The sequence below is a fragment of the Rhopilema esculentum genome, unplaced genomic scaffold, assembly GCF_057945365.1.
Source record: "Rhopilema esculentum isolate cy_ngs unplaced genomic scaffold, ASM5794536v1 HiC_scaffold_36, whole genome shotgun sequence".
NCBI classification, from domain to species: Eukaryota; Metazoa; Cnidaria; class Scyphozoa; order Rhizostomeae; family Rhizostomatidae; genus Rhopilema; species Rhopilema esculentum.
In genome coordinates, this window is record NW_028300847.1 from 1,875,179 (window position 1) to 1,902,036 (window position 26,858).

The 26,858-nt window shown below is 35.2% G+C and overlaps 1 protein-coding gene across 2 annotated transcripts; it reads right to left on the minus strand.

Moving 5' to 3' along the window:
* Nucleotides 1–880: 880 nt before the first annotated feature.
* Nucleotides 881–26,835, minus strand: LOC135688467 (anoctamin-7). Of its 2 annotated transcripts, none has more exons than XM_065205327.2 (25): nucleotides 26,615–26,835; nucleotides 20,736–20,795; nucleotides 19,079–19,145; nucleotides 18,251–18,363; nucleotides 17,519–17,626; nucleotides 16,903–17,039; nucleotides 16,231–16,343; nucleotides 15,278–15,333; nucleotides 14,966–15,037; nucleotides 14,231–14,295; nucleotides 13,217–13,260; nucleotides 12,388–12,484; nucleotides 11,507–11,615; nucleotides 11,168–11,228; nucleotides 9,849–10,069; nucleotides 9,103–9,261; nucleotides 8,376–8,412; nucleotides 7,852–7,963; nucleotides 7,638–7,692; nucleotides 7,236–7,333; nucleotides 6,618–6,742; nucleotides 5,698–5,903; nucleotides 5,093–5,232; nucleotides 4,718–4,808; nucleotides 881–4,163 (listed from the first exon to the last, which is right to left on the minus strand). In XM_065205327.2, exons 1-25 carry the CDS (start codon nucleotides 26,654–26,656, stop codon nucleotides 3,978–3,980), a joined length of 2,574 nt encoding a protein of 857 aa, XP_065061399.1. In that variant the 5' UTR covers nucleotides 26,657–26,835; the 3' UTR covers nucleotides 881–3,977. The 2 variants fall into 2 exon arrangements, with proteins under 2 accessions (XP_065061399.1, XP_065061400.1); XM_065205328.2 differs by lacking the exon at nucleotides 26,615–26,835 and adding an exon at nucleotides 21,828–24,722.
* Between the last annotated feature and the right edge of the window lie 23 nt (nucleotides 26,836–26,858).

Here is a 26,858-nt window from a genome sequence, read left to right on the forward strand (position 1 = left end):
GCGGGTCCTGTTCAAACCAGCCTCTTTTCTGCCATTCACTTCAAGTTGACATACTGTCCAATTTCTATGTTATCGAGCATTTTGATTTTTTCTTCCTCTCCTCCATGTTTCTTTCATTCGATCTTCTATGGCCGTTTTCAATAAGCAGTTATGTCTTAGAGTATGCCCTATCTATTGTTTTTTCTGCTGGTAATGGAGTCTATAACAGATCTTTTCTATCCAATCCTTGAGAATTCATGGGGCAGTGTCCATGTCTTTGCTCTATAAAAGAACACACTTCGTACACGTGATTAAATCAACCTTTTTCTTAGATTCAAGCTTAGGCTCTTTATTGAAAGCTCCATTCTTTAGTTAAAGATACATCTTTAAAAGCTACTCGTGTTTTTATTTTTTTCGTACACCTGCCCTCTTCATGCAATATGCTGCAAAGGAATTTGAAGTTAGTAGCTTGCTCAGAATCATAATAAGTATCAAACTTTGAAACAGTGGCGGATTTAGGGGGGCAACTAGGGGCAGTTGCCCCTCCCTCATCGAATTGAAGCAATTCTGACGCCCCTTATTTGGAAATTGTGCGCCCTTTTCAAGAATGAGAATCAGGTGAAAAAGTTTCTGAGACTCATAGGTTAGTTTTACCTCAGAGTGTACAACAATTATTATGAAAATTCCCTTACAAAGTGAATGGAGAGCCTTTTGTCAGTAGTTAGGGACTGAAAGTGTTGTATACAGCGTACATTCGTCACCAGTTTCTGGAAATTTTACAGCGCCCCCACTACCAACTGCCCTCCTTCAAATTTGCTCTGGATCCGCCCTTGCTTGGGAACGATTCTAGTCAGTGAAAATCATTTCTAACATTGAGCAGAGGCAAAGAAAAACACGAAGGTAAGACAAATTTCGCATAGAATTTACTATTTACTAATTCCACTTAGCTAATATTTAATATACCCAAATTCTCTATCCAGATTGAAGAATTCAACGTTTTTAAACACAATACATATTCATCACTACATGTGCCATCTGCTAGCACGGGAAAACATACGGAGAATGAGAAAATTATCTATCATATTCTGATTGCCTTTTAAATGAGAATTGAAAATGTAAATTTGCTTACATAGCTAAGAATACTTTAAAATATGCTACAGTAAATCCACACAAAGAAAAACACAAAGAAGAAAAAGAAGAATTTAAGAGATTTTAGACCGTACTTTCTTAATCAAGAGCCATATTTAAGTGCCCCTTTTTTGCCTGACCAATAATAATACTTCTGTTTCAGAAAGCATTGTCTCCTGAGCAACTATTATTCAGAGACACCCCTATTGCCAGGCATTACGAATCAAATTCGTCGGTACTTTGTCAGGCATGAGAACCTGATGCAAGAAAATTGTTCCCTGCAACCCATACATGCACCTAGAAACAAGACCAATTTGACTCTCGAAAAGCTTGTTTTTCTTTGCGGGTATTTACTGTGCTCTAGACATGGGCACGTTGCCAGGCTGTTAACGCTAGAGTTAATAACACGCAAAATCACTTTATCATTGCATTTGTACAGAATCTCATTTGCTCCACATTTAAATGCCAGCGGTGTTAAGTAGATCAGTTTTTATCCCACCCAATGTAGGCCTGGTACTTTTATAGAAGTATTTAGGCCCGATAATAACGTAAGCAGCAATCTGCTACATAAAGAAAAGGTACTCCTGGGGGTGACAAAGGTATTTGAAATGTTTAGCCTGTTAAATTTCATTAAATTTCATGGACCTTACCAACACGAAAAAATAATTGTAAACAGCATCGGAAGTCGTTATGGCGCATCTAATAAATGTCATTTTTAACTCTTTAATTTTTCAAACTTAAAATTATGCACAAATAGGTCTAACTTGACCCTGAACAAAATGCCGATTCAAGCTCTTCAGTTGAAAAACCAGTGTATTCCCGTGTTGGACTTTTGGATCCTGTTTTTGAATGTCAAGCATTTTGTGAACAACGAGTATTGTCGTAGTAGCAAACTGACATTGAAAAATTTTATCAAGCGAATCACAAATGGAACACATTACTATTAGCCTCTCCTCTTAATCATAACTAAATATTTACCACAATAAACCCTCATAGAGTAGATATTTATCGTTTAAAATCTTCTATATCATAAATACACGTAAAATAATATGTTGCACCTAAATCTATTGAAAAATAGAAAAAAGAGGACACAGCAAGAATAGGGGATATACGGGCGGAGGATTATAACAACATTTAACGCAAGCTTATATCAAGAGTCGTATAAACATTTACAAGTAGCAGGAGTCACTTAAATATAATAATGGATAGGAGCTCTGGAAATAGAACGGAGCTCAGGAAGTAGAAAAGATACTGAAGGTGAAGCATTCATAAACAGAGGCCTGTTGATCTCGCCAATCTTACATAAATGTTTGTAAATTTCATAATGCAAGCATATTGAATTTTCGCCGAGCATTAGAAACTGAACCTCAAAAGGCACACAACCTTTAATTTTTCTCTCGCAAATTTTTATAGGCTGCGTAGAAAGGCAGGGTAGTCAGGGGCGGCGTGGGGTGGTATTAAAGGTATTAGTCTAATACCTTTTTATTTTCAAAGGAAGGCGACTTATGGTCTCTGAGATTGCAGGAAATTTATTTTGCTTTTTGTACGCTGCCACTTTTTCACAACAATTTTATCGATGCGACCAGCTCTATTCATATAGCCAAGCTATATTTGCTTTTCTGTTCGTTGAATGAAAGCTTTCCTAATCCTCATTGAAATCTTTGAAATGTGTAATCAATGCCGTAATCAGCAGCCCTGGCCATGGTATTAGCCTCCAAAAACTAATACACTGCCCCGAAATTTCTTTTGTCTGTTGTGGTCTGCATGACGTGAATTTCTCTTGTTGAGCCATGGTCGAAGAATGGGTGAACAGCAGTAAGGTATTAGTTTTTCATTTCTAATACTACGAGGGCCACTGTCAGTGGAAGGGACGGTGGAAAGAGCCCCAGCTCTATTCTAAGGCCTCAGCTTATAGAAAAAATATTTCTGCAAATTAACTTTATGAATTTACAAAATGTAGCTGTACTTTTGCGAGCAATGCCTTTGGATGGATAATTTGATTGACAAAATTTAGACACTCAATATAAAGAGCAACAGTCATGAAATAATTTGTTTAAGCTAAAGGCAGTTGTAAAAGTTGTTTTGTATGAACTGTATGTTTTGTAAAACTTTGATTCTATATGACCGTAGAGTCACAGGCAACATTCTCACATTATTTCTCTCGGTTTCTCAAATCAAATGATACATCTTACGTTTTTTTGCTGCATTACTCTAAAGTAAATCGCTCGCTTTATCGTAATAGAATCTCATTCGCGGGCCAAAAGCCTCATGGTATTAGAATTAATGGGCTAATACCTTGGGGCTCCATTACTGGGCAGCAAACCGCTGTATCAAAACACGATTTCGCTCTAGTAATTTTCCGCAGCCATAATTCATTTGTATTTCGTAGGACCGATCCTTCACCCAAAACTAGTAGGATGAACTACTTTACCACAGGGTCATCAGTGTCTGGGGGGAGACAACGGGGGCCAGTGCCTTCAAATAATTTTGTAAGATATGGTATTGCCAAAAGCTATTTTAAACCATCATATCGAAAAGGTCATTTTGCCCACCTTCTTAAATAAGAACATATAAGCTCCACCCCTGTTAAATAGTTTCAGGACCTTGCGGAGGGACCTTCTTATGTCTTAATTTCGGAGGCTAATACCAATACTTTTCTACTCCCAGCCGCCCCTGAGGGTAGTATATGTAGATTCTTTCTTATACGGAGAAAAACCTCGAATTCAAGTCAAGAAACATAACAAAAAACCGAAGGCTTATAAATACCCGCTTTGTTTGATATCTAAATGCGGTCGCCCCAGTTCGGGTCCTTGCTTGTAATGCTTCAGTTTTGCATGGTAAAACGATGGTTCTTTACACGGTAGTTTTTTTTACTGAACTTTTATGTCAATATTACGATCATCGAGTTCATCGCCAGTGTCTGTTTCAGCAAGGGCATGACCTTCAGACATGGCTCGTTTAGCAAGGTAGGCTTCTCGTTTGATTGCGATGTCAAGGCTTTCTGGGATATCTGGTACCAAGAAGTCGATCAGCATGTGTGTTGCAAATACGAAATGCTAAAAGTAACAAATAAGTTAAGAATGCTACAATGACATAACTGTCTTACGGCACAAATGATAGCAATTTTTAGTAAGATGATACCAATATACAACGATTTGCAAATAGCATGATCAGGCATGGTGGCTAGTTCCATTCCTTGCCTCTCTTAGCCTAATCAATGTTACCGACAGGAGGACAGCGCTTAAAGCATGGGTCAAGGGTCCAGCCTGGATTCAAACCTGCAATCTTCAGCACTGCATTCAAGCACTCTTTGTACGAGATGTTGTTACAAAATTATTGAACCCAGCAATTGCTGGAAAAATGCCAGACTAGAAAATTGTTGTTGCCCTTTGCAACCTTTTAAGGAGAGCGTTTCATCATAATGCATTTTATTCCAATAGCCACATGACATACATTAAATATACGTAGAATGTCCATACGGAACATAGAAGTGCAGTTGCTACATAACAGAGACTTGAGGTGGTTTCGAAAAATTAAGGTGGGTGTAAAGGAAAAGAGCCTGATATGCAAGAACAAAAGCGAGTATATGGAATACCGGAAAATAACATACCTCAAACAGAATCACGAAACCAAGTTTGAGGGCAAGCAAATGCCAATAGAAAATGGTCAAATTGCCATTCGCGTCACGGAAGTCTCTGTATCTGTAGAATTTGAAATCAGCTGTTAAAATTTACAATATGAAACCGATCTATGAAAAATCGAAAATTTATGAAAAAATGGTTCGGAAATAAAGTTAAGAAAATGAGAGGGAGAGTTAGCAGATGACAAAACTAAATAATTAAAAACTTTTGAAAGAAATACTAAGATATTATAAATTGATTAATGAATCTAGAAAAATTAAACAGAAAACTGTAGCAAGTGAAGCTATCGAGGGCTCATGTTGCAAATATGACTGGATTCACAGGACCACTGGAATGATACAAACCTGCAGGGTTGTTTTGTTGCATTTGGAGGCGCCCAGGCAAGACTGTAGTTGAGGTATCCTTTTAGTGAACCGTCTTCAGAAACATTGTAACGATAAAGCAGTTTGGGAAGAAACTTCGAGGTGAACGCGATCAAGAAAGCCTAAAACAGAAAAGGGTTACCTTCGTGAGAAAAAAAAATAACAGAGACTAACGAAATAAAATGTTCTAATAGCAATGACAGCAAAGGACCAGAGAGTTATTAATGTCTTTAAGATGTTATTAATGCCTGAAAGTAGGACTCAACCAAGAGAGGCGCGCATTATGTTCGCGCAAACGTAACATAACCAAGGAAACCCAGTGGGGTGGAAAGCACAACTTCATGATCCCTACAGCAAATAGAAAGGCTGAGTTGCGACAAGCTAAGGATTGCTTGAGGAAATGTCACCGCGGTAGTAACGTATACAAAACACCCAAGAAACTTATCACATTTTTATCAGGGACTTGGGCCTAGTAAAGCATTTGATTTTATAAAAAGAAGAATGCATCTAAAAAGAATACTAAAAGAATAAGGATGATGACACAATTTATTTGCGTATTTATTTTATTTCTCTTCTTTTAAACTTACATTGCTAATAACAGCAATTTTCGCAACGGCCTCGAGAATATTGAACCAAACTCCAAGATCCTGAGCTCTTTCTGCAATCGGCCTTCTAGTTTCGCAAACCAGTTTATTGCTGTCGATGCGAATTTCGAAGATGTTGTTGGCCAAAGCGAAAAATGGAGCCAACGGGAATGCAGCCACAAAGATTGTAATGAAACCAAACTGGATTACTGTGGAATAAAGAGGAACAATTAATACTTTGCAGTAAATATAGCACATTGTCATTTCAACTGAAGAAGAAAATGACATATCGGATGAAACCTCAAGATAACATGACCAAGAAACTATAAAGACTTTGACTTTTATAGAAGAATTTAGCATCAAATCATACATTAAAACGGCAGTCTGCAATTTGGTTAACTTTCTGAGGGATAAATTACCTGACAGCATTGAAATATTGTTTGTTTGAGGGAAACACTCAACCAAGATTTTGCTGCTGACGTTCCAGAAAACATTAATAAATATAGGATGTAATTGAAGCAGCTTTAAGACGGCAGTGTCAGCAACATGGCAACACTGGTAAAAACCACTTGAGAACATCAAACAATTAGAACTTTTCAAGAAAAGTCACAGAGTCATTTCTGAGCTAATTGAATCTTAAAACAATAGATTCTTTCGCACCACTTAAGAGTTTAGGGCTTAGCCATAAAGAAGGTGCTCAAAAAATTCGTTTAGGGAGGATGGGTGCTTCCTGGAAGCCTTTTTATCCTCTAAAATCACGGAAACTTTCAGTTAGAGCCTCAATTAAACGAACTTTCAAACGGACAATAAAACCCATTTTAGCCTACATCTTAAACGCTGTTTCTTAGGGCCTAAAAACCCTTATATGGCCAAATAAAAATGAAAATGAATAAACAATAACCACAAAAGATGAAATGTCTCACCCATTTCCAAGTATTCAGCAAAAAGGCCTTCATTTTCCACTAGTTCGTAATCATCCTCCCACCTCGGTTTTAAAACAACGTCCTTCTTTCCTCTTTTTCTTTTCGCCATTTTCTGTTTTATTAGACTAAAAAAGAAAAACATTACAAAATGAATCATTAATCCAAAAATGTCACAATACTCAAAATGTAAAGCTAATTTTCTTGATCGAAATTGGCACTTATGACCCAAAATTTGAACAACATCAAAAGCTCGTTTCTTTCCTTAAGGAGGGTTCTTGGACATTCTTGAAAAACAGCGTGGAATTTCATAATCAAAGAGTACCATCAACAATAATCCACAAAAACTTTAATTGAAATAGAATGTCAAATGAGAGTGAATGAAATGTAATATTAGCATGGATTAAAATCTTTCGCAGCATGATAGGTAAAGATTAGAATTACCATACAAGGTTAATAACAAAATATGAAATATCAATGCAAATTTAATACCAAAGTAAATACCAAAATAGCTTTTGAATTAATAATTCAATCAGGGTTCAACAAATAATGCAATGTAATTTCTATATTGTTTAAGTAAAAAAAGAAAGTATATTCCAAGAATTACTTAGATGCACTTACGGTATAGCTACTTCTTGGATATTTCCAATCATCTGTTTGCCAACCATGATGATGACAAGTTGCTGAGCAAGTTCAATGAGGCATCCACCTGGCCCACACTTTAGGAAAGGAAATAACAAAATGATTACAAGAGGACGTAACACAACGGGGGAGGGGGAAGGTTGTTGATATACGTGCCAGTGGCTCGGCAGAGAACAACCGCCAAAGAAAACGCTTCTCTTTTCGCGTAACATTCGATATTTAAAGTGCTGACGTCACATGAAAACTGAACGCATCTTGTGTCAGGTTAACTTATCCAATAACTCTCTCATTTGATAAAGTCTCATTCGATGAAGTCTTAGAACAGTAGATTATGGATAAAACAACGATGCTGAAAATAAAATTCTGATGCAGTCTTCTTACCTCTTCCTGACGTAATCCCATCAGCTTGTTGTAATGCCCGGGGTAACCAATCATTCTAGAAAACAACAAATTTATTCAAAATATCCCAAACCGCAATTATTTTGAATTGAGAGTCTTGCTGAAATAACGATAAGGAATTATATCGACTAATTCTCATTACGGAGATGGTTATGAAAGACAGAAACATTTCATTCAAATTCAGCATGATACTTACTTTCCTTTGAAGAATGCGATGTAGAAGATTGAAGCATAAAAATTCACAAATTGGAAGACGAAAACTTTGAACGTCAGGTTATCTTCATATTCTGTTTGCGTTCGATGCATCTCTGTAATTCAAATTAAACAAATTAAATATAAATAACTAGCCACAGAATTGAGAAGCAAAGTTTTTCTTGTTTACAGCCAGTGCTGCAAAATAGACCTTCAACATCCTCTCCAAAGGATGATGATATTGCTCTTTTTTGATGTTCTGTCTTCATAACCTCCTTTCAACTCCCTAACAAAACAGACTTTCATAAGCTGTCCAATCTTCACTGCCGAGTTTTCGACCTTACCAATAGCAAACTTCCATCACTACCGCCAATTCAAATAAACACTGTTAAGTGTACTTTCTATACAATTTCATAAAAAAATAACGAACTTAACACGATGATATAAAGCTGATGAATCATACACAATGAGATAACTAGATCATACAAGCCATACGGTATAAAGATGCTGTGTTTAAAGAAAGCTTACCCCAATGAGTCAATGCCAATGCAACTTTCTCGTATACCTAGAGGTATGGAACATAAAAATGAATAAACACGAGTAATGTCATCGGTTTGTCATAGGGGGTAGAAGAGTAAGGCATGGGACTAAAATGAATGGCTTGAGTAAAAAATATCGATCTCTAAACGTTTCATTTTAGGCCGGAAAAACCATTATCAAAAAATTGCATTTTACTTAAAAACAGGGGAGCTTCTTTGTGATCACTTTTCACCGAATCTTATTTGAGCATGCACATAAGGAAGTAAATAGCCAGTTGGTTTTATCATCAGCGTTTTAGCTTAGGACATCGACTTTAGAATTCTCTTGACTTCATTTACCCTGATGTACCATCATTGAAACAAAAATTTATCTTGGTTGGGTGTCCCAATCGATATTGAGAGATAAGACTCGAAAGATAGGTTGGTGATATATTCAAGAAAAGTCAAAATTTAGGTAAAATTCATTTACGTAGCCAAATAAATAAGTGCTTTACTCACTAATAATCTTGAATCGTTTCTTAAAAAAGTATCAAGGGAAATGGAAAGAAAATCTCTTGCAAGGTAGGTTTCTACTTTAGAAGTGAGCTACCAACAAAAGAGTGGATTAAATAAAACTGCAAAATGACGTAGGCATTGAATAAAAACTTATTGTCCAGACTTGAACAAAAAGAGAGTGCATAACGAAAAAGTACTTGATACAAAAATTATCTACATACCCTTGATAAGATCATGATGCACATAAGATTACAAACAGCTCCCGATATATTGGCAATTTGCAGTGCATAGGATGAAGTGAGAGAGCTCTTTGCCAAAGGACGGTACACCAGCAGCTTATAAACGATGACTCCGATCATGAAAATAAGCACAAGAGACACCTAAAATGAATACAAGAAAGGGTCATATTTTGATGCACTGCAGTAATTCATACAGTTGTGTAGATAGGGGCAGTCTTTCGCATAATGGGAAATGCGTTCTACCCGATTGATAAATATCCCGACTATCGGTGTTACTGAGTCATTGCATACATATTAAACAACCACTATAAAAGATTATGCTTTCAAAAATACATTTAGAGTATAATGTATAAGGAAAGAATTCAACAGCAATGTTAAATAAGAAGCTTTATTACTGTTATCTGCTATAATGCACTCCAAAGATATATGCCATTAGAAAAATAATAGAGTCCTTGAACACCAATTTCTATAAACCGTTATCAATAAAATTTGAAAAAAACTAGAATTCTAAGTTTGTTCTAGAGATAATTTTGAATATAAACAAGAAAATGGAACTTGATCATTATCCCCCACTTAAATAAACCAATCCATTAGATTTTGATGTTCCTAAACGACACATCTGCGTGTCCACTTTTCTAACTGCCTAACTTCAGAAAAGGCACGGAATAAAAACATCTTATACGCAAAAAACACTAAATCATAACAACAACAATGAAACAAAACAATACCATAGTAACAATAATAAGGATCCCAGAAAATAAACGAGGTTTCCTTTTTTCGTCGGGAAAATGAGGCTCAAGAATGCCTGTGACTGGATTCCTCTCCACGGTCGGTGCAAGAGCAGCAAATGTTGGACGTGGTCTCTCTTCCTCCGATTCGTAACCAAGACAATCCCATTGATACGCTAATGTGATTTCCTTCCTTTTCCAAAACTCCAGGAAGAAAACAGCTGTAAAATAGACCAAAGGTTTCATTATCATGTTTATATGAAGTTAGGGATATGAAATACGTTGCAACGAGTATCGAGACTTTGTGAGCTTTATTCAGCTCGATTCGCATATTACTGTCACCATCATCATCACCACAGCATCACCACAGCCGTACAAAACGTAATGAAATCACAGTATCATGATGCAGACTGCCCAGCTCATCATTTTTTCGATCCTTTGGATAAAGATCTTTACATGATGACCTTTAGAAGATGCCGTTTAGTGCCCCGAGTGGCACAGCTTCAGAGAAAAAGTGGGTAGGTGAAAGAATGGGTAGTAAGCCGAGAGGGGCAGAAAGATTATGCCTCTCTCCTCCCCTCTCCTCCAACGACCATCTCTTTCACCGAGACCCTGGTACCCAGGATAGCCATTTAAATGATGCCCTTTAGATGATGTCCTTCAAACGATGACCTTTACGATGACATCAGATTCAGACTTATGGCCAACGGCCTTCCAGCGATCAGTGCACTTTGCCCCATGAACTCACGGGAATAAAAAATTTTGAAAACTCCTTGATATTGAATGTTTGAGTTCATTAAAAATTTAAAAGGTACTGATAAATAATTATTTTCAGATAGTGCTCACGATGCTTTAATGCAAGATACTTCATGTACCCGCCACAGAGTTTAGCAACTTATGACGTATTGCAATTGCTATTAAGAGTGATTGAAAGAGCCAGAAATAATTAGCACCTACATAATTAGTAATTTTAAGTTGAGCTGTTCGTGATGCTATGTTAAGCTTAGATCAATGAACAGAGAATCTGGACATTCCTATACAATCCTTCAAGACTCGACTTTGCCTTTATTTGAGTAAAGATGTGCTAAATATGATGCAATGCTATAATGATACTGAAAACAACAATAGAATAAAAGAAATACTGAGGATATAACTTTTTACAATGCTTTTTGATATTTTAATTTAAGAATGTCTTGAAGAATGCAATGGGTTGTCGACACCATCTGTAAGACTTTCTTATTTATTCAAGTAAATGATTTCATTTTCGCTACCAGAAAGATCGATTACATAAAAATAAGTGCAAATGCCTGTAAACTTACCCCAAAAAGAAACAAAAACAGCAAAGAATACCGTTGCTGCATTATCGAAGAAATAAGAAACCTTAAAAAGAAAGACAAGAGCTTTGTGTCAAGTAATCTTTATAGAAATTGAAACATAAGGGCGGTTGACTGTAAAAAACGGATGGAAAATCCAAGAATATCTACAAATCGTATTGTTCTAACATAAATTACTTTGCACTATTATAAATTAATATTGACGGTCTACGCAGGATAAAAAGCAGCGCTATTCATTATAGCATTATGATACTCAAATTTGAAAAAAGAATAAAAAATCAGCTTTTGATACATTAGGCTAATAATAGAAAAGCTGGTGCTCACCTTTGCTAGATTACAACTCTTTTTCAAATCCCAATATTTACAACCAAAATTTTCATTACACCGTGGACACATTCTATATGTTCCGTTTTTCGCGCTGCAGATGTCAATCCTACGGGAAAATAACATAGGTCATTCAACAATCTGTAGCGATATGCACTTGTGACGTAAGTGATGGCCTCATAAAAATATATTGTTACAATTTTTGAACGCCATAAAAAACATCATATCAAAGTTGTCTATCATTTGAATCAATGACCGGTTGCCAGAGATTTCAGTTTTTTAGGCCACAAAGGCATTTGCATCTTCTCTAAAAATCATTGTTGTTTGATCTTAATTCTAAAAGAAATAAAGACCTAAAGAACGGTTATCCATTGGGAAAGCGAAAGTTTAGAAATTTTGTTACTGGATCGTATGATCTGAAAGATATGGTCAATCAGAAAAATCTGTTCATGGCTGTCTGAAATAAAGCTACTTAGACAAAGACTTTTTCCTTTTCAAACAAGTCCTTCCAATATAGGCCTACAGAACAGGTTTTTCAAATAAAGGCCTAGAGAACCTTTCCAAAACCTACAAGCCAAACAAAAAATCGATTACCTGCTAGTAACCTATCAGCGAAACTCAATTATTTCATTGGCCAAGTCCCAACCAATTTGCAAACAGATTTAATTGATTTTCTACATACTTTCTACAAATGCTTTGCAAGTTACACCATAGTTATGTTTTTAAATCATGAAAAGCAAAATGATGGTTTGGGTAACAAAGCTTTTCCCCCTTAATGGCCTCTGGTAGTTGGCTCAGAAATTACAAATATAATTTTGCGTTAAGAAACCGACAAAATGTAGGCAAAAAATTAATAACATGCTTGATAATACAGAACTTACGCATCAATGTTATCCGGTGAATGAACAGTTACAATACCATAAAGAAAAACCATCAGACCGACAAAGGATGGAAGAATCAGCCATGCAGTGTATTGACCTACCATGTAGAAAAACATCGAATTGAGGGAGGGCAATACAAATGTTTTATCCATAAAACTGGCAACACACAGAATATTATCCCACAACGACTGATTTAGGTCTACAACAAAACATGAAAGCTTTCAAAAACTGTTATCTCTTCTCTGAATTATGTAAAATATATGGACATCTTAACTATTCTGAGCCAGTACTGAATATTTTATTTTATTACTCCTCGGCAGCCCAAGTACTAAATTTTTCTAACAAATTGTGCACAATCAATGAACGATTCTCAAACTGAAAATATATAAGGCTTAAAACAGATATCTTTATGAAATAGCGCCATTGACAAAGGATCTTTTTTGAACGCAGTCGGCATGTTTGCAATTTGTATTGTTTGTTTATAAAGACTTTTGTGGCTCTTAATTAAATTGAAGTATTGTTATATAAGGTATTTTGGCTCTTTTCTCCCCCAAAGGCAAGGGATACACCCCTTGGAATAAGAAATATTGGCCTATTATGCACCTAGAACCAAGAATGGTCTGATTCTTGAAAAAACAGGTCCTTCTTTGCAAGGATTTACTGTATTTGTCATACGATTGGAACACTGTATTTGTGATACAGTTAATATATATTGAAACTTGATAGTTATCTCTAGTGACGATAATACGTTCTTTTTGCAAAGACAAAAATACCTAGAAATAAAATCATCAAAACAAATTAAAAACAAATTTCCTCTTCTATTACTTACCAAGCCAAGCAAAATACAACCCTATCTTTTCTCCATAATAATCCCTGGAAAATAAACGTAATGAAACTTATAATTCGCGTCCAATTAGTGGAGTCAAATATGGCCTAAGATGCAACCATGCCTAAGGTGTTCCTGCACAGTCTGAATCACAATAGACAGTTTGATACAATAAAATAACGATAAACCATAATGATAATCACAATAAGCAATAACGACTGGCAAATTAATTCGGTTAAAAGCAAAATATATTTTCTACACCAATGCCAGATATAAATGAGCGAACATTAATCGCGTAACAAGTGGTTTCTTTAACTCTTGCTGGCGTAGGCTGGAGTTGATTGTTCTAGAGCTGCACACGGATTTCTAAAATATAGGCCTAAGTACTAGATTTTGTAAATGACACAGATTAGTGGATGGGTGAGTTGACAATGAAGATTTCAGAAATTTTTTTTCATGAATTGCTTTTAAAAAAAAATTAACAAATGATATTTAAGGTTTTTTAAGAATGTATTTATAGTTTTTGGGTGTTATAAACTTTACGAAACGAGGGGTATTAGTGAAAGCATGGCTCCTTGGCCAGTGACAGATGGAGATCTCTCAACGAAATTAGAAGACAAATCTTATTTGCAAATTTAGCGTACTTTTAACAGCAGACCGACCTTAAGGTGTCGGGGCAAAAATTTCACGACATGATACCTCTTAAATGCAAAACCTGAAAAATTTTCTCCGAAATATGCATTCAAAAGTGCGAACCTACTGAAATTTACAGATAGGCCTAGTCACAAAATGGATTGAATCTGATTCCAACTCATAACTTAAGTTGTGACCAAAACTTGTTAAAACACTCCATACTTGTAAAATTCTACTGCCGAAGAAATAAGGGCTAAGATATATATTATGCGGTGAATCTTCTAAAGTGACTCCTTGATGTCTCCAAAACAATGGGGGGATAACATAGGCCAAGAAATGAGAAAAGGGGCACCTTAAAATAAGGTCTAATGACTGAACACACACCTCACATGATCTAAAGGCTGATATTTTGCCCATTTGCTCCAACGACCCCAGTAATGCTTCAAAATCTGGAAATGAAAACAATAGCTAATTGAGAAATTGGTTGAACAGAAATTTAAAAGATCAATGCTGGTGTATTTTCAGAATTATTTAAGTTGTCTTTGGACACAATTTCAGGGCATGAATCTGGGTCTCGAACCAAAGTCTTCTCTAGACATGAGAATTTTGAACTACTAACGATATTTAAATCCAATTGTAACGATAGTGATATAGAATCCATGTAAAGCTAAATATTTGACCTTGAATTGTGACTGGAGCGCCGAGCTTTGTCTGGAAAGGTGATTGCGGTCATATCACTTAGACTTTTAAGCCGAAAATAGTTATGGAATCCCTCGTTAAATTCCTTACCTATTTCTAAGAAACCTCAAAGAAATGGTTGTAAGCTTAACCACTCCAATAAAACCACAGATTCATATTTAACCCTTGCAGCTATCCCTATTGTCTAATTAAATATAAAAAGCTTTTCACTATTCATATACACCAATAAACAATATAGTCTCTAAGAATTAATGGCAAGAACCAAAGTCTCTAGGAACCTTCAATTCATTTCCCTGTGGAAAGCTTTTGATGGTCCAAAAATTGAAAAAAACAAACATTTCATCTGACAAAGCAAGAGTTTTACTGTACAGATATTCTGATAGGTATTAATATTGTATTACGCAAAAGGCATGGCATTACCTGTCTTTTATTCATTTGTGGTTCATCGTCGGGGCTGTCTGGACCTTCCTCTCGCGGTCTTTTATGTTGTCCCTGTTTATATAATTGAGTTTTAACAGCAACATTGAAACGAAAATGCAAAAGCCAACTTACTGAAGGGCCTAAGAGCTAAAAGCGTAGTTAGCAGTAAAAATGTTTCGAAAAAGGCTAACAAAAGTAGAGCTACCAAGATGGATAGTGAATAAACGAGATAAATGACGACCTCTTTTATCCTTTCACAATTATCAAAGCTGTTCGGAAAAAAAAACATTTTAAGAAGGAGACAGAACTTACTACATGCAACGGATAAGCGGCAGTAAAGCAACCTTCCGCGACCAAACGCTCAACACCTAAGAAATAAAAAGAGAGAGTGATTTCATCTTGTAAAATGTTGATATACTAGATGTGGTATGATCAGGTCGCGACGATGTGGGAGTGGGCTTTTTAAATAAGGATTGAATGGGATCGCCAAAGTTTAGAAATTTGTTTAAAAAGTTTGTACATTCACTAAAACCCCACTAGTAGTGTTGAAAATGTATCAACATCACCCTTTGTATTTTGTTCTCCATTTCAATGAACTAAATAAAACATCGGAATCTTGACATATTACAACTTTGGGACGAATGAGGAGTTTCTGCAGTTTCTATACAGTTCTTTTTTAAGATACAGGGAAATAAGAAACACGAGGGTCAAATACCCTAAAAACTAAGGAACATTTAAGAAAAATTGTAAGGCTCAGATAGAGGAATAGCGGAGAAAAAAAGGCAAGTGTCATTGTGTAAAATCTCAAGTACAACATAATAAAATTGCTTGTGAATAACGCTAGGCAACCTAAGGCTATCTGTTCTAGTCTTACATTGGTTAACATAAAGTTTCGCCAAATACAAACAATTCTAAGGTTTGTAAACTGAAAATCAATCCTCTAAAATTTCAAAAATATTTCCATCGTCGGTTTCCAATTGGTCCTTAAGAATCATATCTATTTACACTAGTTATGTTTTCGAATTTGTTACGGTGTGACACGCAGTGTAATGTCTTTATTGTATGCTGTATGCTGAGAGCTACAAGAAGCACAAAAATTTTATCTGGAAGTTAGAGCTACAGACCTTTCCACCTGGTACGCTAAAAAGATCTGTTCGTAAAAAACGTTAAAGAAACATTTGAAGCTCAAATCAACAATATGTTGAGATACTTTTAGCCTACTTGATCTGAAGTATTTTTTAAAAAGAAGACGTGTATTTGCTTACCAATCTCTCCTTTTTGTCTTTTACCATACGGTGCTGTTTCTAATATTTCATAGGCAACTCTTGTCCTTTGAGTATCAGTAAAGTAGGTATCTGGATTGTCACTGCCAATGAATCTACAAAAAGCATACCACTTGCATATACATTTGTTCAAGTTAATGTTGCCTGATAATGCTTTAAGCGTGAAACTCAAAACGTCTAAACATCAAAGTTTGCACAGCTCTGCTTATATCGTGCACTTCACGAAAGACTAGTAAAACAGTAATTTTAATTTGTTTAAGTCAACGTATGTAGTCCAGCACTTGCAATTGTTGTCCCTTATTTTGCAGATCAGTGTAGGCATGTGCCTATCTAATGAATGGCGCAATGCTTTGTTTCATACCGTTCTTAATGTTCATGAAGGTGGAAACATCGTTCGATATAACTGCATATCTGTTAAGCTTCTAAATTTAGCTGATGAATGCCTTAGTTTTGGTAAAAATGGTTTTTTAAGGCAAAAGCTCAAAATACTGCTTAGGTGTATATTGAAGCAACTACAAAGGAGGGAAGGGTGGGAAATGAGGACAAAGGGGGCACACAACAGGGTTCTAACAAGGAACAGTTTAGAAAATGTAACAATACGAATGTATCTGATCTCAAGGCAAGGCATAGTACCTCTGCAAACAAAATACCTACTTGTGCATTTTATCTCCTTGAAAAGTCGTAGTGAAAAAGTCCGGTGGTGAATTTGGGACCTCTTCTTTGAATGGATTTGGTAGATGAAACTTTGCAAGCATTCGCTCGGTCCAGTTGGTTTTCACAGTACTTCGAAGCTGGAATGGAACATTTTTTAACTCAAAAAGCCTTATCTGGAAACTCGTCATGGATAAATTGAGCCAAAATACATACTTAGAATTCAAATGGAAAAGTGCTGGAAACTCCCTGAGACACTCGCGCAAGGTTTTAAAGTAAAAGGAAAGGCTTATTTCTATTAATACGTACTGAAATTCTGAAAAACATATCTTAGAAAATGGTGAAAATTTAAAGATTTTTGCAACTGGAGAATGATGTGCTAAAATCTTGAAAAGAGTATCCCTAAAGTCTGTTATGATAGGTCCTGTAGCAATACGCGTTGGTCCCGTTTGCACCTGTGCTCTCAGTAAAGGGACTTGTCTTTAACAACAGGGTCTTTGTATTCACGGGAGTTGAAAGCATCGGAACCAAGAAAAGAAAAGCATACAGACGAGGCAAAACATCTGGCGTTCAAAGAGCTTTAGGTGAGCATTTCATAAAGGCTTAGCATGACTCATACTTCTAAAGGCGCTCTGAAACTCATTTCTTCTGCGTAGAATTTGAGAACTTCGAACGGACAATGGCACTTGATGAAATGGACTTTCGTGTTCTTGTCTTCAGTGACTTCCTGTGAAATTAAAACAGAATCCGAAGTTGTATATCTGTGTAAAATGTTGTAAAGAAAGGATTTTTTACAGTAGTCTTGTATAGGCAAATGATTAGATTAGATAACATACATTTTCTAAGATATGTACTGATTCAAATCTAAAGTACAATGGTCATAACGTAACATTATGGACATTCAAAATTTCTGCCATAGAATATTTACTCAACAACACATAAAATAATATTTCACAAGCGGAAAACGCACGAACCGCTAAAAAACAATAAACAATACAAGCGGCGCTAGCGGTACTTGATTGGTATTTAAAGAGACTATTTTCAATGCTTTTTTTGTGAATCCAGTCAGTGTTTCGTGCAACCTTTAAACTCGCGGGCAAGCAACATAACCGCGGGACGACGCGCTTGCTGTTTTCATTACAGAACCTTGTAAAATTGTTAAACATACATTATAAAGCAACTATTTGAGCTATTTGAAACCCAATCTACAATTACACTTGGCTATTTAACAAACAGCTATACAACGATAATTAAACAGTCATTTTCATTTTTACAACCGAAATATGTTAGGAAATAAATTATTCAAAGGCATTAGTCAAAGATGCCGGCAAATCTTCTGCGTGCATCTTACCTCCTCCATATCTAAATGGGATTTTCTCAAATTTGCAAGAAATTTCTCCCTGTACTCCAAATGCTTCGGATCAGCTGGTTTTTCATTGTCCTCCGTGTAAACAAGAATGAAGTCTGCGAAATGAAAAGTCACTTAATCAAAATTGAATAGTCAAATTATTTCAAGATGACGCTGGAGAGATTTGAGTAGAATCTTGAGCAGCTGGTCAATATGCGAAAAACATTGGATCCAAAAAATTCAGCGAATTATTAGTTTAAACAGGGCAATGGTCCAATTAATGTCTTCTGCAAATGGCACAAGAAGATGTGCGATAAAATGTTATGTAAATATCATATGACAGAGGAACAAGTTTACTTAAATTAAATACTGTTGCTTTAAAATATTATCTTATACATGTTTCCGCTATTCTGATGCCATCTTCAAATTTTGCAGTTTCAAAAAGTTATTAAATCATAAATTGTGAATAAACGAGTTGAATTTAGGAATTCAAATAAAATAATAAGAAAAAAGTGTCATTTAGGCAATACCAAATATATGTCCCTTTATCCAATGGGAAAAAGAATTGAAAAATACAGTTTTGCCAAAGACACAATACTCAGTTAAACTCCCTAGCAAATAATTCTGATGAAGTATTTATTAAAAAATAAGGATATCGCAAATCGCCGAACGTAAACAAATTGGTACAAATCAAATTAAAATTTTATCCAGACAGAATATTTGAGGTTTTCTAGGCCTGCCTATTGCGAGGACGATAAAATCAAATAGAGAATATTAAAGATACGATCTTCAATAAAAAACAGCTAGCTACTGTAAGGAATTAGAGCTTACCAATCTTTCGGAGGCCATCCCGAAAATAACAACCTCTTTCGCCACTCATGTCCTCATCATCAATGCCCTGAAATTGAAATACGAATCTTGTTGCATCTGTTTAATGATAATTCAAAATTATCTAGGATTCGAGGAGAGATTAAAAACAGATGGCAGTGCTTTCGAGCTAATTTGATCGAGAAGAATCATTTTCAGGTATAATTTCATAGCAAGGCCTGTAAAAATTGATCCACCTTTGAATACCAGAACGATTTCTGGCTGGTGAATAGAAGAGGCTATCATTGTATCAAGTTCATTTCCAAGTCTGATTTCTGCTTGAATCGTTGAACTGTTCCTAGTCCTCTGAAAAGTATACTTGAAAAATTTATCGAAAACTGTGTGGCCTTTACCATTACAGTCCGCTAGCATGGACACTGAACCCTTCTTACAGAGTTTGAAGTGGGTTAGAGAGCAACTTTACACACAAACAGGGGGGACAAACACTTTATAAAACAGGGGCGGACACTTGGTCAAATATTGGAGGGGGGACCTATGTTTTGATGGGATGACGTCAAATTTTCGCATTGTTTTAGAGGAAAAGTCCATTGTCCTCAAAACTTTTGGGGGGCGACCGTCTACCACGCCTCCCAGGTGTCCGTCCCTGAATTCAAATCAGCTTATTGCAACGTCACGGCTTATTTGAATACATGAAAAATTTTAAGAATTAAATAAAACAAGAAAATTTTATACAGCTTCATAACATAACTTTGTTAATATAAACGAATGGAGCCTTACAAAACGGAGACTCTTTTACGGTCAATAACAATTAAAACTAGTATAATTATTCTCCGACTTTAGCACGGGAAAGTTAGGCGATTCAAGGTAATACAAAATATGTTAAGCACCAGCCTTAACAAACGCAAAATAATACATAGAATAATATGTATAATATCAAATATTTGCCGAAAACCAGCTTGATAAAACAAGAATTGGAAAGCTGTCCTAATAATGATTTTAAGCTTGTCTTCGAACTTTGGGCATCAATTTAAGAGTAAGATGCGTTGAAAGTCCAGTGCAAGAATTGAAAGACAATTTCAATGTTATAGAATTCAGAACTATAATTTAGCTTTTGCTGACTGCCATGTAGAGAGTCAGGGAATTCTAAACAAATAGTTGCCGGGGCTGATATCCAGTGGGTTTAGCCCATAGAATAAAGCTTTCCGCAAACCTCATAGGCAAGTGGTTACAAACGACACATTGCCTGTCACTTTCATCAACGACATATTGCCTTATAATTCAGCAAGGATTTTTAGGTTATATGAAAGCCTAATATAAAAGAGTATGGCACAAAAGGGTATGGCACAAAAGGGTATGGCACAAAAGGGTATGGCATAAAATGGTATGGCACAAAAGGGTATGGCCTAAAAGGGTATGGCCTAAAAGGGTATGGCACAAAAGGGTATGGCCTAAAAGGGTATGGCATAAAATGGTATGGCACAAAAGGGTATGGCATAAAATGGTATGGCACAAAAGGGCATGGCACAAAAGGGTATGGCCTAAAAGGGTATGGCCTAAAAGGGTATGGCCTAAAAGGGTATGGCCTAAAAGGGTATGGCACAAAAGGGTATGGCACAAAAGGGTATGGGACAAAAGGGTATGGCATAAAAAAGCAACAAACCTTGTATTTTCCATTAGGCACTCCATCACCAAAGGTGTTGTAACCTCTGTTTGTCAATTCCTAAGAAAAAAAGAAATTTGTAAGTCAAAAATGATGTCTTTGGTAATACAGCATTCGGAAGCTTGTTAACAAATTAATCAAGAGAAAGCTATAAAGACAAAATATCTTTCTTAACAAAGAAACGTTTTGAAATACTTCTTGCGGTACTACTGCGGTTCCATGGTAATAATACTTGTGGTACTACTGTGGTACTACAAGGAATCCGTCTTAAATGAATTAAGATGAAAAATTGAAAGAAAGATAAGTACACTTTACAACAGCAAGGCTTACTTGCTACTGCTTAAGGCCTATTCATCGTTTTTATATAATTATATTGTACCGCACGCAATCTAGTATATTTATGTTCATTATCAGCGGTTGTCTTTGCTTGCTTAATGCAACTCAGAATCTTGTGTAACTAGGCAACATAGATCTGATAAGTTAAACCTTTTTTCTGACATGCAGGATATACCAAGTTAAAACAAAACTTCATACTGAAATGATAAATATTTTCACGAAGGTGTGGAATTTTAAGTTTATTCATAAGATGGCAGTCCTGAGATTATTTCAAGGAAATCTTTGCAGCAATCTATAGTTTCCACGCTAGGCCATATTTATCTGTGCCGATTGGTGAAGATGTGAGCACAATAATTCTAAATCAAATTGAATTAAAATCAGAGGAGGAAATTCATAGTTTGTTAAGCTTCACTGATTTCAATACTTTTAAAGCCATATTTAACTGCGTAAAAGGCAAAAGTTCAGGTGGAAAAATTCAAAACATTGTAGATATATTGAATTTCTTTACTGTTATAAATAAAAGACGAGTAGTAACATAAGCCTAAAAAGCAGCTCACAAAACACGAATTATACATCAATTTATCATATTAGAAGTACGAAATTAAAAAGAGTTTCGTAATGCTTTGGGCGAGAATATGCAAACAACATACATTTTATTGTGTTTATATTGTGGTTTTTTTCTTATCACCGGCCACTTTGCTGACGAGTTAATAAAAAATGTTCTCATTTTGATGCAAATTATAAATTTTTTCTCACCGTTTATAAAATCCTTATAAGATCCACGAGCTAAACAGCAGAAAATTCGCTTCATGAGAATACTCGTTCAATGCCGCCATTTTTAATAAATTGTTCGCCTGCCGACCCATGACCAGTCAAGCGTAAAACATGTGTACTCATTCACCAGTTCTCACACCAACCAAACACAAATGAACAAGGAACTCTAGAGAACTAGATTGCCTAGATACAATTATTTCATATAGATGGCTTTTACTATGTATTTACCTTTCCTAGCAATACGTGCCTTCCCCATGCTATACTACAGGTCACACCCCGTGATACGAGCCACACCCAAAACAAAAATCAGTAAATAACAAAGGCAGTTAAATGGAGCGTAGAATCTTATGAGATGACTGCATGTATTGCATTTTACTGTACATTAGCAAAACGATAGAAAAACAGGCCTGAAAAGGCCTACCCGCAGGAACCTTTTAACAATGATAGATTGATATACACACTCACAAGTAGTGGCATAATGCTTAAAATAGGGGGCCCCGAAGTGAAAAATCCCTTTGGACCCCGACTGCCCTATTCATGCCACTGTCCACAAGACTTACATTTACTTTCTGATTAAGATAATTATTTTACCGAACTACTATACTATAACCCCAATTGTCGATTTATTCATCTTTATCTCAGTTATCTTATTTTTAAGATAATCTACAAGCTTTATTTCGACTAGTGCTACCGTCTTATAAATAACAAGAACCAGCATCCCTCGGCTCCTTTAAAAAAATGTTTAGGCCTACAAAAAAGTATCAATGAAGGACGGACTTCTGCCTTCCCTAGGATCATAATTTGGTCTTGTCCGATATTTACTTCAAAGTATATTAAAATCTATTTTCAGTTTTAGTTCAGTTTCAGTTTTCAATGATATTGTTTTACAAGCATACGTAAAACTGATTTTATACCCACTTTTCACAATGAGAAAATATTAACTGCCTCATTCTTTAAGGCTGGTTATCATATAACGTGTTTCGGCGCATTTCATCGTAATTCAAGGTATTTTGTCGGATAGAACAGTTTTTTCACTTCTTCCGATGAATTACAATGAATTACGTTCTATAAGGATTTTTTACTATAGGTGGTTTTCATATAATTTGGTCGGTTTTAATATAACGAAGTAATCTTAATATATGCGATGAAATACGTCGAAATACGTTACATGAAAACCGCTAGCTTCCTAACTTCCCATTTTTGAGCCTTATTATGATAATTTTATCTGAGGAGTGTCGGATAAAAAAGGGGAAAGTATGTCTTAAAAGTTGCGATATACAAGATAACATAAAATTTCAGGCTAACGCCTTTGCTAACAACGCCATTTAAAAAAAAATTAATTATGAACGCTTAAAAAAACCTTAGTCAAGTCTGTCCATCTATTCACTGAAAACAAAAAACACAATAGCTGCTCGCTGGGAGTTGATGTGAAACTATTTGACATTGAAATTTTAATAAGTTTTGCTACCCGCTATTTGGATATGTTCAGGAATCATTGCAAGGTTTATCTAATTAATATCAACTACAGTAGACAAACAAATATTCTAATCTTCCAATCAGGCAATATCATCTGAACCAGGATAAAGGTGACAGTGGGTGACAGAAGCCTCAAGATCTTGTGATTTCATGATAACTTTTGTTAACTTTGATATTCTAAAAAATTTTATGTACTGTCTACTCATGCAAAGCATTCCTAATAATCAAAAATAATTTCTTCTTTAAAACTCATTCAACCGAGTAGCTTTATCTTTTTGTAGGTGTAAACAACTTTAGCACCTGCGTTGCTAAATCCTACCCAGGGATCCTGGAATTCCTAAATGTCTTTCATTGTACAAAACTTAGCATGGGACAGACATCTCAGGAAGCTCTTTGTTAAAGGTTTAAAAATTCTTTTTGATATAATAAAAGCTCTTTTTGCATAACTGATTGAAGCACACCCAAACAAGGAATTTAATCTCCCAAAAATTGACTATCTTGACCAATTCAAAAATTAATGCTTACATTGATATTACTTGTTTCTCAATTGATTCTGTACTGGGCATCCAAACACAAAAAAGTAGGGCAAGGTAGCCTCTTGTGTTACCAAAACTGTTTTCTTCATTGGTAGTTAAACTTGATAACTTACCAAAGTTTATGGGGCTTAAGAACCCCCTTGTATCATAGTTACAGGGCTTGCCAATATTCAGTACTGATATATTGACAGCTTTTTGTGATAAGATAAAAAATGGAAAATTTTACTCTTTATCATTAAAATAGGGATTTACCCTAAAGCTGCCATTATTTGAAAGGGTGGCACTATAGGGTGTCATGAAGGACATTGTAGGCATATATTACTTTTCAAATTACCCCCTCATCAGAAGCCTTGAATTTTTACAGTTCTTAAAACCTTCAGCATTTTGGATTATACAAAGGCAACTAGACAAAGATACAACTATTTATCTTTAAAAAATCAACAGTAATAACTGTAACATAATTTTAGCCAAGCATGGTAAAATATATAAAATTTATTATATCAATAAGATAAACATTCTTTGACTGAAACATGATATCAATCATCAGCAAAAGCAGTGTGATTGCAATGTTTATATTCTGAAACCTGCCAAAAACATTATTATTTTGCTTGTCCAAAATCTTATCAAGAAAGTTTACAACACCATTCAAATCAGCTCTAACTAAAAGAAAAATATCTAATGATTAAAAGTTAAGTTGACAAAACATCATTTGCCTCAAGTTTCTTTTAATTTTCTTGTTTCCTTAAGGAGCTGCTTTGTAAATCAGTAGCCACTTCTAGTTGTAATTGAATTTCATAACATGTACAAATCTAGCTGATAGAGAGCTAAGATTTCTAACTGCTGTGTATCAGAGCCCAACATACTGCACAAAATCTTTGCAAATATATTGAATTCAAAAGGTATCAACGCAAAAAGAATTTGGTACCTTGTGACTTTACAATTTATCACTGGAGTATAGTTTTTCTTGATCACATTTCTGATTTATTAAGTCAACCATTTATCATGTTTTTTCTAGCTTTTGAGGCAATTAGAAAATATTCCATCATAATTAAATGAAACATTGAATGAAACCAAATACTTTCCCAGCTTAAAATGACAATCATTTCTGACAACATCAGTTTGTGACCATCTTATGAATTCAGAGCCGAAAATGAAATTGGCAAATAAAGTTTGAGTTGACTTGTGTTGAGTTAATGAAATATAGTTTTCATGGTTGTTAAAACACATTTGAGCTTGAAAATTTTTGAGCCTATTATCTAAAAACAAATTTCAATATTCAGAAAGAAATCAAAATGCCTGAATGATGATTTGGGTCATTAAAAATGAATACCTAATCACTCAACCTTAATCAAAGCTCGCAAACTAGAGAAAAGTCTTCCATAAACCATACCATAATAAGTAATTTATATATTCAATAATGTGGAAACTCTCATTGTACAACAGATTTTTAGATTATTAAACATTCTAATGCTATTATGGGTAGCAAATCTTCTTGAAACCTTATAAGGGTGGGAATATGCAAATAGCCACAATGGTCAGGTCTGGCAATACAAGACATTGCCTTCTATGTATCACTCTAAATATGTCAATCCAGAAATTTTTACCCATAACCAGCCAAATAATCAGCTTTTTAACTTTTAGTAAAGGTTAACTTCTTAGAACAACATCTAAAATGTTACATCTTGTTGCTTTTTCATAGCAAAATATTCTAATGTGTTCTTAAAACCTGGCAATTCAATAATCAATAGCTTTATTTATAAAACCAGAGTTCTACAGATTGTTGACAAAGTAGATATAAATATTAAATGCAGAAAAATGAGCAAGATCAATAAATCTTTGTTATCATTTTATTCCTAATTTTGCCTCATGATGGAAATCCATTTTATGCAACTTTTTTATGTACCTGGGTGATCATCAAAATTTTAAAAAGTTGTCAATGTTGTTATCCACACTGTTTATGATTATTTTGACTAAGATCAGTGTTCCAAACAAATATTTTGGTAATCTATACAAATAGGAGCTTGTTTGCACAGCTTATAGACATGAGCACTTGAATCTTATTTTTGGATCCAAAACGACAGCCAGCTTACTGATTAAAATGTCAAGAGGTTACGTTTACAGAAAGGTAAGAAATACTGGCATCATATCATGAAAATAAAGCGACCGAGCCTTGACTTGAAAATCATTGTTTACAAAAGAAACTGTTTCAACAATACTCTGATAATTCTATAAAGGTCGTTATAATATGTATGAAATTACATAATTATAACACAATAACTCCTTTCTACTAGATTGGGCTGTTTAAATTCTTATATTTCTCAAACAAACTGTAACACTAGCCATAAACCAAACATTTAAGAAACGAGCGATTGAAAAGAAATAAGGGCAGGAACACTTTTCCATTGGCCCGCCTTACATATACTCCACAAAATGGAATTTTTTCTGCGCTTGAAATTAAATTATCTTTGTCTAGTTCCATGTTATCATGGGTTTACAGTAGAAAATCGAACGAGGTAAGGTATGCAGGATATCTCAATAACCCTACAACCACTCAAGATATGAATGTAACAGGTCGACGCAGGCCTAGCAAGTAGCCAATCGACAAACCACTTATTCGGCATGATATCATATGGTGCTTGCGAGCAAGATCTATTTACTGTCAAATCATTTAATAAAACAGACTCAAATAATTTACTAAATTTTTCTTTCATTCTGAACAGGAGTCAAATTTGTTTTCAGGACAATAAATGAACTCACCATTGCTTCTGCTTGGCCAAGCGGGATTTTATCATCTGCCATTCCTTTAAGCAATTTCGCTCATCAAAGTGCTATTTGTATCTTACATTCATTGGTATTATATATTGGTTTCACTAGAAAGACAATATTTTGAAATAATTTTGAAGTGTTTTTCCACCGATCAAAGCTACCTGCCCAACATACACATATTTGCAAGGGCTTCGCTGGCCTACCAATCAGCCAATCAAATACGCGTAGAAATAAT